Genomic DNA, 16,602 nt, shown 5'->3' with positions numbered 1-16,602 from the left:
TTAGCCCTCTAAAGATGGCAAGCCATCTAAAGTCCATTTAACTACTTGTCATCTACCTCACAGAATTAAAAAACACAATTATGGGGCTAGCTCAGAAATCTAACTATTTAATAGACACATTCAGTAAATACTTCAATTCAATTCATGTATTTATCAAGCAACTGGCAATCAGATATAAAAACAGTATTCCAGTAAATAGACAAAGTATTTATTGAATGAATGAAAACACAAAGAAGGGTAAGCCAATACTTACACAAATATAAACAAATGCCACAAATTCCTCAAATCAAGGAATGTACACCTGTGGGCTCTTGGGGTACAGAAAGACCCAAAAGAATATGCAGGAATGGAAAATTTTAAGAGAATCAATTTCAGCTAAACTTCTAAATAAACACATTCTTTCCTAAATTGATCTACCTGAAAAGTTCCTGTGGTAAATATTTCATCGCCATTCCCCTTTACAACATTCCTCCTGCTCAACCATTCTCCTAGTTCATAAAAGAAAAGCATACACCTCTCTCCATACTATGGTATACTTCTAGGAAACATAACCAAAAGACTTTACTAAGATTTAGCAAACGACTATTAACTAAATCTGTTACTCTTTTGCTTAAAAGTACTCTGTTTAACTAATATACAGTTGACCCTTGGACCGGCCCCCCACAGTCAAAAATAACTGTTAATAGTTAATCCATCAATTAACTTTACAATCAACCCACGGTATCTGGGGGTTCTCCATCTGAGGATTCAATCAACCGTGGATTGTGTAGTACTGTAGCACATATTTCGTGAAAAAATGTAAGTGAACATGCGCAGGTCAAACTCATGTCATACAAGAGTCCATTGTGCTAGGAAAGGTTTGGGAAAAAAAATTAATCCCAGGTTGTACTTCCCCAAGGTATAAATTGTCCATGGTACCAAATAAAGGGACAATTTCGGTGAAAAACTGGTTTTGGGAAGCCCTCCTACAACTAAGGTTAGAGGATGGAAGAGGTGAAATAAAACAAAGAAGACTTGATGCTAGGACTTCCCTGGTGGTGCAGTGGTTAAGAACCCACCTGCCAATGCAGGGGACATGGGTTCAATCCCTAGTCCGGGAAGATCCCACATGCCGCGGAGCAACTAAGCCCGTGCGCCACAACTATTGAGCCTGTGCTCTAGAGCCCATGAGCCACAACTACTGAAGCCCACGTGCCTAGAGCCCGTGCACCACAACAAGAGAAGCCACTGCAATGAGAAGCCCGCGCACCGCAATGAAGAGTAGCCCCCGCTCACCACAACTAGAGAAGGCTCACCACAACTAGAGAAAGCCCGTGCGCAGCAATGAAGACCCAATGCAGCCAAAAATAAATAAAATTTTTAAAAAAAAGACGATGCTGAACTCTGTCTCATTCTAATAAAATAACATTCATCTGTTAAATAAACTATTTTTAACATTAAGACACATTTCCAATAAAATTTAACTTATGCTTAATAATTATTTAACAAAATGTATAATGAATGTTGATCAGCTGTATAGAAATAAGTTATAATTCAAATGAGAAAAATTTAATGCTTAAAGCTTTTGCATCACAGAAAATTAAAATTTTAACAATTCCAACTTATATACATATTTCTGTTGCAAAGAATTGATAGTGTGCTAAGACTACACAAAAATATATTGCTTTAAAATAAAATTGTGTGGGAGAAGTAGAATTAAAGGAGAAAAAGGAATGATGTAAAATTTCTAACTATTAAAGACCTTATTCTGTATTTTAAAATCAAGATCAGAATTTTATTTATTTTAATTAAACTTTCTATTTCAAGACAATTGAAATGTGCAGTTGTAAGAAATAATACAGAGAGCTGGTAGTATTTTCCCAGTTTCCCTCAATGGTAACATGTTGACGTGTTTTTAAAAATGGATTTCATTATAGTATTTAGATTCTATTGGATACATCTAAAACAGTAATCTGTTTATTTTAAAATTCCATTATTTACAAAATGCCAGAAATTATGCCCTTTGCAATTATTTAAATTTTTAAATAAAAATTTTAGATGCTATCATAAAAATATTAAAGGGAATAGTCTTACAAAATTTTCTTAGGAACTACATCAGCAAAGGTTTTTAAAATATCACTGCTGTAACCCAATATTCTATAAAGTAGAGGCCCAAACCAAGGAGTGGGCCATTCAACCAAGGATGATCAAAGAAGGTGTTACAGAAGAGTTGACATTACAACCTAGCCTTGAAGGATAAACTGACAACCCAGCTAAGTTACTGAAGGATCCTGAAGAACAGAAGAAAAGGAAAAGCACAACAAAATGAGGTGTTCAGGGGAACTGCAAGCAACTGGTTACGGCAGGGTGTTGGGAGATAAAGTTAAAGGGATAAAGGTGGACAACAGATCACAAAGAACCTCCTTGGTACACTGCATATAATGTAAGTAACAAATGTTAAGTAACAAATTATTTGGGGAACAGAATATTTATCTACCTTCCAAAACTTGAAGTAAAGGGTAGTAAAATTGTCCTCTTGAAGCTAAACAAACTAAATAAAAGCTACTAATGAGAGGAGAAAAGAACGTCTCCTAGATAACTTGAAGAGCTGCTTGATTCAGACACTAACCTTAACACATCTAAAAAAACAAAACAATGAGACAACTACCATGAGTAGGAGGTAGCAATGGTTAGCAATGAACCACAGGAGGAAGCAAAAATCTGTGAAGCCAATTTTGAACACCGCCCAAAAGAAACAGTTAATCGAAGGCAAAAAGGCATTCTGAGGTATTTCTCTGCTGGGAGACAGTCTGTTCTAGAGGCATCATTAGGACTTTGGCTAAAGCAAATCTAAAAATAATTCCCCTTCTCTCACTCTATTTAACATTCACAAATGGTCACCTGACTGTCTTTCTGGGTTCCTCAATACTCAGACTGAGGGTACACAGGGTATCAAAGCATTTGGATCACTATAAAGATATATATTGGTAAATAAATAAGCCATTTAGTTTACACATCAGTTTCAGATAAATTTTATTACTGCTACATTGTTTCTGAGGGTCTGGTCATCTATGTGCCTTTTATTTAGATCTTTGAGATTGAAGAATGGACCCTGACCTAAGGTAAATTCACCAAAAAGCCACTCTGTGAAGCTCCTTAGGAGCCAATCTTTCAAGGACGAAAGCCTGCACATGTCTTACAAAATTCAGCAGTACTGCTGGTGAATACTACTTCTTTGTAGGAATTTAAGTTCCTTATTTATTTGTTGGATGTGTGGCCAGAAGTTGTCAATCAGAAAGGTAAAGGATTATTACTCTTTTGTTCAAATACAATGTTAGGAAACAATGATATCATCTCACTGATCTCATTTGACTATGATTTCCAACATCCTACTATGTACGCCAGATACAAAGCACAAAGCCTATTGTTGATTCTTTTTTATATAACCTTGATATACAGTTGGCCTTTGAACAATGTAGGTTTGAACTCTGCAGGTCCACTTACATGTGGATATTTTTCAATAGTAAATACTATAGTCCTACACATTCTATGGTTGGTTGAATCCACAGATGCAGAGGAACTGTGGATATGGAGGGCCAACTATAAGTTATACTTGGATTAACCCGTACCTTGTTCAAGGATCAACTGTATAGATATATATAAAATCTTTATTTTATATATACACATATAAAATCTTTATATAATTTTTGATATGACTATAAACCATTAATATTTTAGAAGTTGAGATAAAATGTCTACAAAAAAATTAAGCTACCCTCTGTATTTTAAAAAAAAGCATGTTTTAATTTACAAATATAAAAAAAAATACAGGCATATTTTAATTTTACTTACAGCTGTTTCTCTCCCTGAAAGAATCTATTCTTACTCAAAGGTTTTTAAGGAAACTGGTGTAAGGAGCAAAACAGGTAAAGTCAACTCCTAACTTAAGGATTAAATAGTAGTCGTAGTTGTCATACTTAGCATATTAAAAATCTCCACTTTTAATATCTAATTAAAATTTTAGATGTTAACATCACCTTGTAAAACACTGTTTTTGAGTCTCAGTCTTATCAAAGACCATAAATGAGAGTCTATACTATGATCCTTAGGTAAAATTTTACAAATAGCACCTCCTTTCTGAAACACTTCGGTCCTAAGTCCTGGAAGAGACAGAACACTGCTTCAGCAGTAACAATGCTCGAGAAGCCTAGCAATGAGATCAAAGCACTAAGAAAGTGCTTTATGTTGTTTGTTAAGTTGTTCTTAAAATAATTCTTGAAATCCTAGGTACCAAATAAACACCTAGAAATTGTTTACTAAGTTGGCATATTTCACTGCCAACTGGGTAAACACATATTTTTCTCATATTTTAACATCACTGATGGATCTTATAACCTTCAGCATCTTACAATTAATTAGTGACTTTTTTTTCCTTAATGGTATTTAAATAATGGTGTTCTAAAACCAATGGTGTTTTCATCAGTAAAGTAATAAGGTAGGTTCCAAATACACAGTGACAAATGGACAAGTAGATGATTGAGAGAATTCATATGTATTGAATCACAATCCTCCCACTCAGTGTGTTACTATATCTGCACTTGGTTTCAGACAGTTATAGGAAATAACCAGTTGGTTTTACCACTTCCTATTATGTGGTAATGGCAACATCTTTCACCAAGTAATAACTATTTTCAGACTGGGTTGTATATGTAGTGTATTTAGTTCTAGGACCATAAAATTCTTAAAAGCCTCAAATAAAAAGTTCTATTTACTATCTTACTTATGTTGATAAGGGTCCCTTCAAATGAAACCACTTACATTTTAAAATATTTTTCTCATATTTTTTCAAACGAGCAATGACAAGGGAAAGATCAATGCCCCAGGTACTTCTTGTAGATAACTTGTTATACTGGAAAAGTTATTTAGGCATAATTTATAAAAACACTAGTTACTAAAAATGCATTTTCACCTGTTAAAACCTGCTTAACTCTAAAAAAGTCGATTGAAAATTTCTGATACTCTAAATGTCCATGAGAAAAAACGTAGTTCAGTTCTGATCAATCCCTCTAAAACCAGTGCCCACATCAGAAAAATCTATAGACTCCCTTGGCTACAGAGATGAGTTACATTCTCAACCATTAAGGTAAGTCTAAAATCAATAAAAACAATTAATCTAAGGGAAACATCATCATCAGTATATTGATAAATGAAAGACTACAGTCTCTAATTTTACCAGTGAAGCACATTTTTAAAAACACTAAATGGAAAAGAAATTTAATTAAAAATGTAAACTGAAGATACTCACTATATTAATATAATAACAACTATCAAATTCAATTTCAATAATTGGAGATTACAATGATTCCTCAAATATCTCAGAAGCAGTACAGTGTAGCAGTTAAGAGCAGTTACTAACCATGTGACCTTGGACAAGTAACCTAACCTCTCTGAGTCTCAGTTTCCTCATCTGTAAAACAGGGATATTAATAATACCTACATCTCATAGGATCATTCTGAAGGTTAAGTGGAATAATACATATAACACATGTGGTATAGTTACTAGCATACAATAAGTGGTCAATATATATTAGCTGACATTTTTATTACCTTAAGATTTTAGCATATATTTTAAGCTGGAGTCATTTTTCATATTCATATAACACTCTCCATCAATTTACCTAACAAATATTAATTGGACCTTCAAGGAAATAAAAATAGGCCAATTAGTTGGAGCAGAGTGAACAAGTGGGGAGGGGGAAATTGGCATTAGATGAGACAATGAGGGGCCCTGCAAGACATGTTAAGGATTTTAAAATTCTATCCTAAGTGCTATGGGAAATCATTACAGGATTTTAAACAGGAAAGTGCTATGAGATTTGAGTTATAAATCTGGGGAGGAGACAGAAAAGGAAGTGAGGAATCCAGTTTGTAAATTGTTCTGTAGTGTCCTGGCCAAGAGAAGATGGCTGTTTAGAGTAGTGATGGTAATGCAAAAGGCATGATAGCAGTGATAATGAGAAGCAGATGGATTTGGATTATTTTGAACATGAAGAAACAGAATTTCTCATGTGTTAGGAGATGTGAGAGAGAGACAGAAAAGACCAATACGACATATAGACCTAGGAATGACGTACTTTACATGAAATACTGTTAAAAATACTTATCTAATGAATATATAAAATATATAAAATTTTATAGTACGTAAAAATTTTAAAATAAAAAACCATGTAATTAATGTAATAATGCCTTTCTCACACAGAACTCAAACTTCAATAAACACCAGCATTTATTAATATATACAATGCAATCAGCAAAGACCTCATAAATTGAAAAGCAATGAAATGAACCAAAATTGCTTGCTTTCAGCATTGAGAGAATAGCTGGTAACAATTCAATGAGAATTAAGAAGATGACTTTGTCTATCACACAAAACTTACATCTTTGCTAACACTTTTAAAATATCTTTCTTTAAATATATCTGTAAAGCATTTTAATAGGAGAAAACATTTATTTATATTATCTGTAACACATATAACCACCTTTTATTATAACATAGTATATCCATAACCATATGTGTCTTTATAATTGCACGTACACGTATGCGCGCACACACACACGCTAAACACTTAAACAAGACTAAGTGCCTAGCATTTCATAGGTAATATATATGGATAAGGATATAAGAAAGAGAGAAGGAAAAGATTAGAAGGGGTAGAGTGAGGAAAAGGATGATGTGAAAGGAAAAAGAAAGAAGAGAAGGAGTGAGGAAGAGAAGATGATGGTTTTAGTTGATGAATGACCTCTTGTTCAGAAAGGGATGTTGATCTGCAAACAGGTAGATTTGCGTATATGCTTGGTTGGCATCATGACGCTGAGCACACAGGAGCTAAATAAAGCACGCAAGAAAAGGGTGAATATGAGAGCCAGGAGACTTTTACAACAGTTATTGTTTATGTCAAGACCTGCTCATCCCAAGGGACCCATTTTCACATAATCTATAATTATCTCTTCGCTTTAATCGCCTTGTCATTCCTGAGGCTCTCATGGGCACTGGAAGAGGAAAAGCTCATTAACTAAACCTTTTCTCCTCTCTCCAGCCACCCATGGCTTTTAATTGCTTGGTGTGTTATTATCTAGGAGTGCAACTGGGATCATTTTCATAAGAAAGGGAGGTAGAGAGAAGGAAGGGAGCCATGAGTCCCTGAGGTATGCACCACAGACAAACCTTTGCTTTCTCAATTATTTATGCCAGCTGAGGTTTTACAGGCTGAATAAATCCATAACTCAAGTTCATTCTGAGCAGTCACATTCTCAAGGGGGAGTTGCCCACTTGCCTATACACACTTGTGCAGACCTCAAAGAATAACCAGAATGTAACAAGACATATGTCATCCATTTTATCACCTATCACCAAAGTGTTAACACAATGTTGATCATAGGCAACATGGTGAAACGGGGAAGGATTTCACTACTACCAGCCAAACAGATGGAGGGAAGCAGGATAATCTTTTTGGTGCTAAGGGCAGTGGTATCAATGGGACAGTAGTATCCCAGAGTGACTCAGCCTACTAAAAGCATAAAAATCCAAATACTCAACTTTTTAAATACAAAATATGTGTAATACATACTCTTGGTGTTTCAGAGTCTTAAATAGATTTGTTAAAACAGGTTGTTAACAATGTGAAGCTTTGAATAAATAACTAAATGGAATTTTATACTATTTGATTCTATTAATCACATTAAACCATGTAAACCAAAGCTATGTGTAGCTTTTTCTCCAATTACATCTCTTTCAGGAAAATTTTAGAGTACAATTTATGTGTAAGTGACTGGTTTTTATGCTACTTTTATTTCAGTTCATATTTTCACCAAAAATACAAAATTAAAGCATAAAATTATCACTTTCATTCTAGTTTTTTATACTTACAGTTTACCATTTTATAATCAGGACTAGACAGCAACCAGTGAAAAAATATTTCTAAAATATTTTCAAAATCTATTATGGTTTAAAATTTTTAACTTTATAAGTCAATGATGAAAGCATCTCTTTAAAATTCTACAGGCTCTTGTGTCTGACCACAGCAGTGACCTCTGGTATTTTCTGCCAAAACAGTTCATTTGTCTCACAGAACAACTAATCAATTCCAGAGTCCATCAATCACTTTAGTTGTATACTGGTCAGGTCTTGCTTAAAGAAGGTCCAGATGGCTGCCTGTGTAAGTGGGATTAATAAGATTCTGATAGATTACATAGCATCAAACTACAAAATATAACAGGGAAGATCAAATGTTATTGCAGGGTGGGTTGGATACTGCACACATTTCATTTGTTGTATTTTTAAATCATGTCCTAATTTCTCAATTTATGTGCCAACGTCAAGGTAAAACCTTCTCAGTTATACAAGTCACTGAAAGTGATTCCCTGTTAAGTGAGTCAGTATATGTAGTACAGAAGCATTTGACTCTTTACAAAGCCCTATACTTATTAACCAGAGCTTTTTGTGCCAGTCTGCAGTTTAAATGAAACACAAGTGATCTCAAGACTAGAGTCACAAGATCTGTCACTCTCTTGTTTCTATAGTTCCAAACTCAGATCTAGTAGCATTGGTCTCCCTTCCCGGTTTGCCATTTTCTTCTGCAAAAGCAAACAACCTGTACCTAATTCCATAGTTAGGTGCTTTTAGCTCCCACCATCAGCCCTGTGCCCTGAGTCTCCACTGTGGGGACTCTATGCTTAGTAACAATACTAATAAAACTAATAGTTACAAAGTAACTTATTTTGTGCCACATACTATTCTAGGATGCCTGTGTATAAGTATTCATATAATCCACAAAAATGCTATATGAGAAAGCATAATATACTATAATCATCCCCATTTTATAGATAAGTAACTTGTCCAAGGTCACAGAGCTAATAAGAGATGGAACCACCATTTGAATTCCAGCAGGCTCCATAATTTTTTGTACTTAATTAGCCTCACCTTATATCTCCTCCATTATACTACAGAACAATTAAGTAGCTTCAGAATGAGAAATCGGTGTCAGGGCTCTGGAATATTAACACAGAGATCTGTACCTATGACATTATATTGTCACTTTCTGTGAAAGACTGGAAATAAAGGTCAGAACCAAAACAGGCAGGGAGCAAGCTCAGAACTGGCCCCAGTGGCCCTTGGCCCAGGAACATTTACAATAAAACTAAAATGGGCCCTTAACTTATCACCTACAATGCGTATTAGTCAAGAAGCTGCCACAACAATGGAGCCCAAGCCTTAGTAAAGGGATTCATTAGATACTGATTTTCCTAACCTTCAGAAATGTGGAGGGCTTCCCTGGTGGCGCAGTGGTTAAGAATCCACCTGCCAATGCAGGGGACACGCTCGCATGCCACAACTACCGAAGTCCGCGTGCCTAGAGCCCGTGCTCCACAACAAGAGAAGCCAAAGCAACGAAAAGCCCGTGCACTGCAACAAAGAGTAGCCCCCGCTCGCCCCAACTAGAGAAAGCCCGCATGCAGCAATGAAGACCCAACGCAGCCAAAAATAAGTAAATAAATAAATTTTTTTAAATGTGGAAAAAATTAGAAGTTTATATATTAAAGTACCCAAAACAGACCTTCAAAATACATTTTTATGTTCTTTTTAATGGTTCTATACAAGAAAGCTTTTCCTTTCATCCAAGTTTACCATTTGATGTTTCTAAAATTATAAAACCTACTGTCACTTTCACCTCAGCTGAACATTAATTCTGCCAAGAAACTGCAATTAACCTCAATTAAAGCACAATTTTCTCTTCGAAAAATAAAACACCAGATATTAAATTTCACCAAAGTACAAGCAAAATTTGATTATACAAACTTCAACAAATAGCCTGTTTTCACTGCAGTAACTGCATTCTTATACTTAAGAAACAATAGGGACTATATCTGGTCCTTCACTGGAATAAACGAACATTTCATTATACAATAACTTTTATCATGATCTAGTTTGTTATACTGGAATTGTTACAGAATGAATTCTCTAATATAAGAATATGACTAGTTGCTGTGATTTCTGATCTACTGTAGTAGTAACAAAACTACAGTTTGTAACTGAAAGGCTTTCAGTGGCTCTCTCACATTCATGTTCCTTACTGTTTCATATCTTAACAATATGTTCCAGAATATAATGATTTAGAGCCTATCATAAGAAGACTAATACTTGGATGACTTAATGAAATAAGGCCAAGACTAACCAGTTTTGCCAATAGCGGAGGTTCATATTTCACTCAACCAATAAGGTTTATTAAACATACTCAAATGTAGATGCCAAAAATACCAAAAACATACTATTCAAACGTGAAGAAGCTGAGAAGCACAAATATCCACAATATTTTGTCTCACCACAGGTTCATAATAAACGTGTGTTGAGTTGAATTAAAATCTCTACTTTATGAAGATAAAGCTATATTATTTTGTCATTTTTCTCAAGATCAGAATTCTAAATATTGATTTAAATCTGAGTCACTTCTTTAGGAATTGGGTAGAGGATAAGCAGGTAGGTTAACTTTTCCAGTTTAGTTTAACTCTTAGGAATACTCCAATTACCCAGATATCTACTATCACATCAACAGGAGTACATTTGATTTGTTTTCTGTTCTGCAGAGCTACTGTGATCAGTCATGTCACTGGATATTACAAAAGAAACTGTATTCAACGTGTCATTTTGAAAAATACTAGAGTCTGGGAGCCCTTAAGGAAATCAGTACACAAAATAAAGATCACTATAGATAAGTGACTGATATTATTAGAAAGTTAAGTATAGTGATTTTAAAAAAGCAAAGTTAAGAAACTATCTCCATTTAATTATCTAACTAGGAAAGTGGCCTATACATTTCTTTAGGAAAAGAGGTGAGGATGGGCATGTCTGATTTATGATAGGGCCACTAGGCTAACTGTGTGTGAGCCAGTCACTAAACTTTCAGCTCCTTGGGGGAAGCAGCTGTGGATACCTCCCAAGCTCTGGGCACTTTTACTAGGTACCTACTAAGTTCTGGGAACTTCCCCAGATACTGAGAATACACAGATGGATAAAATACTATCCTTGCTCTCCAAAAACTAACAGTTTAGTAGAAAGGACAAATTTTTTAAAATTATAATCCAATGTAGCATAATGTCACAGATGCTATAACAAAAGTGTGAATAAAAGACTATGGGAACACAGAGAAGGAATGACTAACCTCCCCTCCTGGAAAAATGACTCTTAAGGGTTTACTGACTTGATTTGAACATTTAATAAACTTTGATTAATACAGTTAAGGTTCTAATACACCATTTTTTAGAAGCTCTAAGTAGAGAATATACAAATTAAGAACCCCCCAAACATGTTCTGATTCTATAAGGGTTAAGGGGAAGGGGGAGTTAAACTCTGAAAATGTTTTTTAAACTGTGCTTCCTCAAAACTACATGGGCTTCTCAGAGCTTTCAGGGTACCTCAAAGGGATCAGCGTGGCAAATGTACTCCAGGCTAGCAGCATTCTTAAAGGGTATCTTCATCCCCCTCAAATCTCCATCAGTCTTCCACTATCTCACCCCAAGTAGACATTTAATCTTAGTAAAAAACGATGTGCTTGCTATGCAAACAGATTCAAGACAGGGCCCTTAGTATTAACTGGTCATTAACTGGAAACTATGAGTATTTGAAGTTTTTGATTCAGAGGGGTATCAATAGCTTTCCTTCTAGAATTCTACCTGGCAGTTCTTATCACTACTTCTTTATGTGGTGAATAATGTCAGCAACTCTTCTGCAAGAGTGAAGCATAAAATTTTGGTACAATTTCCTCTTCATTCTATGAAGACAGATATTTCCCTTCAATTTAGGTGAACTCAATTTTCCACTTGCAAATTAGAGCTCATTTATTTCATGTTAGTAGTAAGAAAAGTAAAGCTCAGATGACGCAGAAGGGTAAGAGCATCAGAAGTTCCTATTTCTTGTTTCTGCTTGTAAAGTAACAATCTTAGAAGAATGTGTCACATGGCTTTAAAGCAGGATAGAATCCTTTTTCTGATTTACACAGTGTGTAAAGAAAACGATAATCCAAGAAATTTCACACATAACATACAAAATTTAAGGAACTTTGTTAAATAATGCAAAATGACGTTTAAAAATTTTTTAATTTTGTTAAAAATACATGACATAAAATTTATCATCTTAACCATCTCTAAGTGTCCGCTTTGGTAGTATTAAGTATATTCATATTGTTGTGCAACCAGTCTCCAGAACTTTTTCATCTTGTAAAGCTGAAATGATTTTTAACTTGTAGCTAGAGTAAATAAACTACAGAAATTAAAATATTTAAAAGAAATAACGATATTTTGAGGAAAACTAATGAGAACAACAACAAAAATCCATAGCTTTAGATTGAGACACAAAACCTTGCCCTACCAACTACTTACGTGGGAGAAAGGTTATTACCTGGCACTGATTCAGATACTTAAAAATTTTAAAGATTATACACATAAAAATTTATTTCCTGCCATTTATTATCCTCCTAGAGATACCACCAAATCGGTTTCATGTTAAGAAAAAGTTCTTCAAATGAAAGTTTTGGGTATTAAATAAATAAATTTATAAACACACACACACACATACTATACATATACATATATGTATATACCCCTATTGTTGAAGACCAGAAAAGAATTTACCTGATGATTTCTTCGTGATACAGAGAACTAACAACTGGCCCACCAAAACCAGTATTTGCTTCTTTTCCTTTCTTCTCTGGTGACTGTGGGGGGCGGGGGGGGAATTGGTGGAAAAAAGACACATGGATTAAAGCAATGTGCATTTAAACCGGTTACAAAATACTACTCTGTTAAGGAACACTAATATTTGATGGTCCACCATTTCTCTAAGGCCCTAGTGACAATTTTAGGATGGCGTCAGAAAGGCAAGAGGACTCTCAGGTCATCACAGCAGCAGAATGAATATCCTCTAGCAAGCTAAGGTTATTCCACTACTGCCTTCTGGAGCCACCTAAGAGCCATTCCCCTAGCTGATTATGTTAGCTATGTTCATTGTGGAAAACAGAGACATTCAGTGTGGAAAAATGAAAACAAAATATGAAATATAAATACCAGACCTGAATGTGATCAGGAAAATCATATCTAGGTTAACAAAATTAAAGTTCCCAAATAAGAAACTAAATTGTAGTAAAACTTAAAATTTAACCATAAAAAAATAAAAAAAATATTTTTAGGTGGCAAGAAGGAAGGATGAGAAGGTAGAAGGGAGAGAGGAAAGGAGGTTGAGATCTAAAACAAAAGAAAAAAAGCAAACTTATGGAAACGCTTTCCAAAATCAAGTATTCAGTAGGCTCTGTCCCTCTATGTTCTCAAAAAGCACAAGGTTAAGATTAAACTTAAAAGTAAGATTCTTCCAAAACATGTATGTAGAAGCAGTGAACCTGGCTATTACTGTTGTCTGAAAGATCAAACTGCAACCTGTGCAAAAGCCCACATCTCTTGCAATATTGACAGTTTTTAGGCCAGGACACCCTACAAAAATAAAAACTCTGATTCTGAACATAAATATGATCTTAGAGTCAAAATTACTTTTATTATTTAATTTGACTGCAAAAATAATTAATTTCACTTCAGAAAAATATAGACAGTTCCCCTATACGTGTTTTTTTTCTTACTTTAAAGAAGGGGTTTTGCTTTATTGTTGTTACTTCTTTTGTTTGTTTCTTTTGGTCTGTGAATCACTTGGCTAAGGTAAAGATCCTGTAGGCAGCATATTCTGTCAGTTCGTAACACCATTAGGGGAACTAAAGTTTCAAGAAATGGTGCAGATTTTTGAGGTGAAGAAGTCGGTTATCAATTTATGACAGAAACAAAGGTATAATGTCATAAACAACAACTACCATCATGATTAAATAATAAAGTATATAAAGTACAATAGCCTGATGTTGGCAAAAAAGAAGCACAAAGTAAATGCAAGTTCCCTCTCTCCTCTGAGGACCAGTCTTAGAGCATAAATGCTGCAAAGAATTTTCAGGATAGAGAATGTTTTCCCTTATACTAAAAAAGCACAATCCAAAGGGAGAACTTACTTTATTTAATCCAATTACAGTCTAAATACATACTCCATTAGTAGGATAAAGTTGAAACATACTTGCTGCCCAAGAGATGCTTGCTAAATGAATAACAAAATTGGAAATGAGAAAACTGGATACCAAAGGAAAAAGAGAGAGAGAGAGAATCAAGTATAGTGTCAAGCACAGTTTCCTGAAAAAGAACTGACTCCAAGAAGATAACATAGCAGAAAATTTAGGTGACCTTAGGTTTGCAATCACTTTTTAGAAACAACACCAAAACCATGATCCATGAAAGAAAAAAACTGATGTTAGTGTTTATTAAAATTAAAAAGTCTGCTCTGTGAAAGACACCATTAAGAGAATGAAATGACAAACCACAAACTGGGAAAAAAACCTTTGCAAACACAAATCTATTAAAGGACTGGTATTCAACATATATCTTAAAAGACTCTTAAAACTCAACAATAAGAAAACAAATAGAAAATTACAGGCCAATATTGATGGTGAACATAGATGTAAAACTCCTCAAGAAAATATTAGCAAACCAAATTCAACAAAACATTAAAAGGATTAAACACCATGATCAAGTAGGATTTATCCTAGGAATGCAAAGATGGCTCAACACCCACAAATCAATCAATGTGATATATCACATTAACAAAATTAAGGATAAAGATCATATGATCATCTCAACAGATGCAGAAAAAGCACTTGATAAAATTCAATATCTGTTCATGATAAAAACTCTGAACAATGCGGGTACACAGGGAATGTACCTCAACATAATAAAGGCCATATATGACAAGCCCACAACTAACATCATACTCAACAGTAAAAAGCTGAAAGCTTTACCTTTAAGATCAGGAACAAGACAAGGATGCCCATTCTTACCACTTTTATTCAACAATGTATTCGAAGTCCTAGCCACAGCAATTAGGCAAGAAAAAGAAATAAAGGCACCCAAGTTAGAAAGGAAGAAGTAAAATTATCTCCTTTCATAGACAACATGATCTTATACACAGACAACCCTAAAGACATACTCCCCTCCCACCAATCAATCTGTTAGAGGTAACAAATGATTCCAGAAAAGTTATAGGATACAAAATTAACATACCAAAATCATGTCATGTCTGAGGGAGACAGAAGATAAAGTTTTCTAATATTAAAAAGTAATGAGTGCTATAGAAAAAAATTAGTGTAGGGAAGAGGGTTGGAATTTTAAATAAGATGGTCTGGGAGGGCCTCACTGAGAAGGTCGTTTGAATAAAGACATAAAGGAAGTAAACAAGTGAGTCCTGCACATATCTGGGGGAAACTGTCCCATGAATAGGAAACAGCCATTGCAAAGGCCCTGTGGTGAGGGTATGCTTAGAATGTTAGAGAACTGAGGTGTTCATGTCTTTTGTCAGAAAGCAATTAATGTATTTTAGGGGGGCAAGACTAGAGGCAAAAACACACAGTTTTTCACAAGACAGTCATAGTTTCTAACGGTGTCATTCACTGAAACCCTTAACGTGAAGTAGGCAATCCAGAATAGATACCTGTGGTTTGCTTGGTAATTATTTGCTGTGAAAATACATACTAGTAATTAGGAGTTATATGGTATTGGAAAGGAATGAGTATATTTCTTTCACTTAGTTAACAGCCTTTATTTTTTAGAGTAGTTTTAAGTTTAAAGAAAAATGAGCAGAAGGTACAGAGTGTTCCCATATACCCCTCTCCCCCAATTTTCCCCTATTATTAACATGAACATTTGTGTACAGCTATTTGAGTACCTGTTTTTAATTCTTTTGGGTATATATACCTAGGAGCAGAATTGCTGGGTCATATGGTAATTCTATGTGTAACTTTTGGAAGAACCACCAAACTGTTTTCCACAACACCTGCACCATTTTACATTCCCACCAACAATGTAAGATGGTTCCAATTTCTCCACAACCTTGCCAACGCTTGTTATTATGTCTTTTTTATTATAGTCACCTTAGTGTGTGTGAAGTAATACCTCCCTGTGGTTTTGATTTGCATTTCCCTAATAACTAATATTTCATGTGATTGTGGGTCATTCTCTTTGGAGAAATGTCTATATTCAACCCATTTATTAGTTATCTTTTATGAGTTATTCATATATTCTGGATACTAGATCTTTATCAGATATGATTTGCAAATATTTCCTCCCTTTCTGTAGAATGTCTTTTTACTTTTTTGGATAGTATTTTTTGGATAGCAGAAAAGTTTTAATATTGATGAAGTCCTGTTTACCATCTTTTCTTTGGTTGTCTGTGTTTTTGCTGTCATATCTAAGAATTCATGGCCAAATCAAAAATCACTGAGATAAGTACCTATTTACTTCAGTCAATATAGTTCTAATTCATATTTTTTTAGGTCATTGATCCCTTTTGAGTGAATTTTTGTATATAGTGTGATATAAGAATGCACCTTCATTCTTTTGTATGCAGATATCCAGTTGTCCCAGCATCATTTGTTTAAGAGATTATTCTTCTCCACTGAATGGTCTTGGCATCTTCATCAAAAATCAACTGACCAT

The 16,602-nt window shown here is 34.6% G+C and overlaps 1 protein-coding gene and 1 long non-coding RNA gene across 25 annotated transcripts in view; one reads left to right on the top strand and one right to left on the bottom strand.

Moving 5' to 3' along the window:
* Positions 1-16,602, bottom strand: part of ACBD6 (acyl-CoA binding domain containing 6) — a 224,571-nt gene that overhangs the window by 142,663 nt on the left and 65,306 nt on the right. For 16 of the 24 annotated variants that reach the window (XR_014246368.1, XR_014246369.1, XR_014246370.1 and 13 more), the window contains exon 4: positions 12,664-12,746. The exons of the other annotated variants lie outside the window; for them this stretch is intronic. Coding sequence is in view for 8 of the 16 variants with exons in the window: in XM_082398107.1 (XP_082254233.1) it covers positions 12,664-12,746 (83 nt within the window). In the remaining 8 variants the exon portion in view is untranslated. The remainder of the gene's footprint in view (positions 1-12,663; positions 12,747-16,602) is intronic. 24 annotated transcript variants of the gene reach the window in all.
* Positions 1-16,602, top strand: part of LOC309605701 — a 139,342-nt gene that overhangs the window by 74,064 nt on the left and 48,676 nt on the right. The gene's annotated exons all lie outside the window — the stretch shown is intronic.

The sequence above is a fragment of the Balaenoptera borealis genome, assembly GCF_965194805.1.
Source record: "Balaenoptera borealis genome assembly, chromosome: 1".
Lineage (NCBI taxonomy): Eukaryota > Metazoa > Chordata > Mammalia > Artiodactyla > Balaenopteridae > Balaenoptera > Balaenoptera borealis.
Note: the sequence above shows the minus strand (reverse complement) of the source record. Positions and strands in the feature narration are given on the sequence as shown.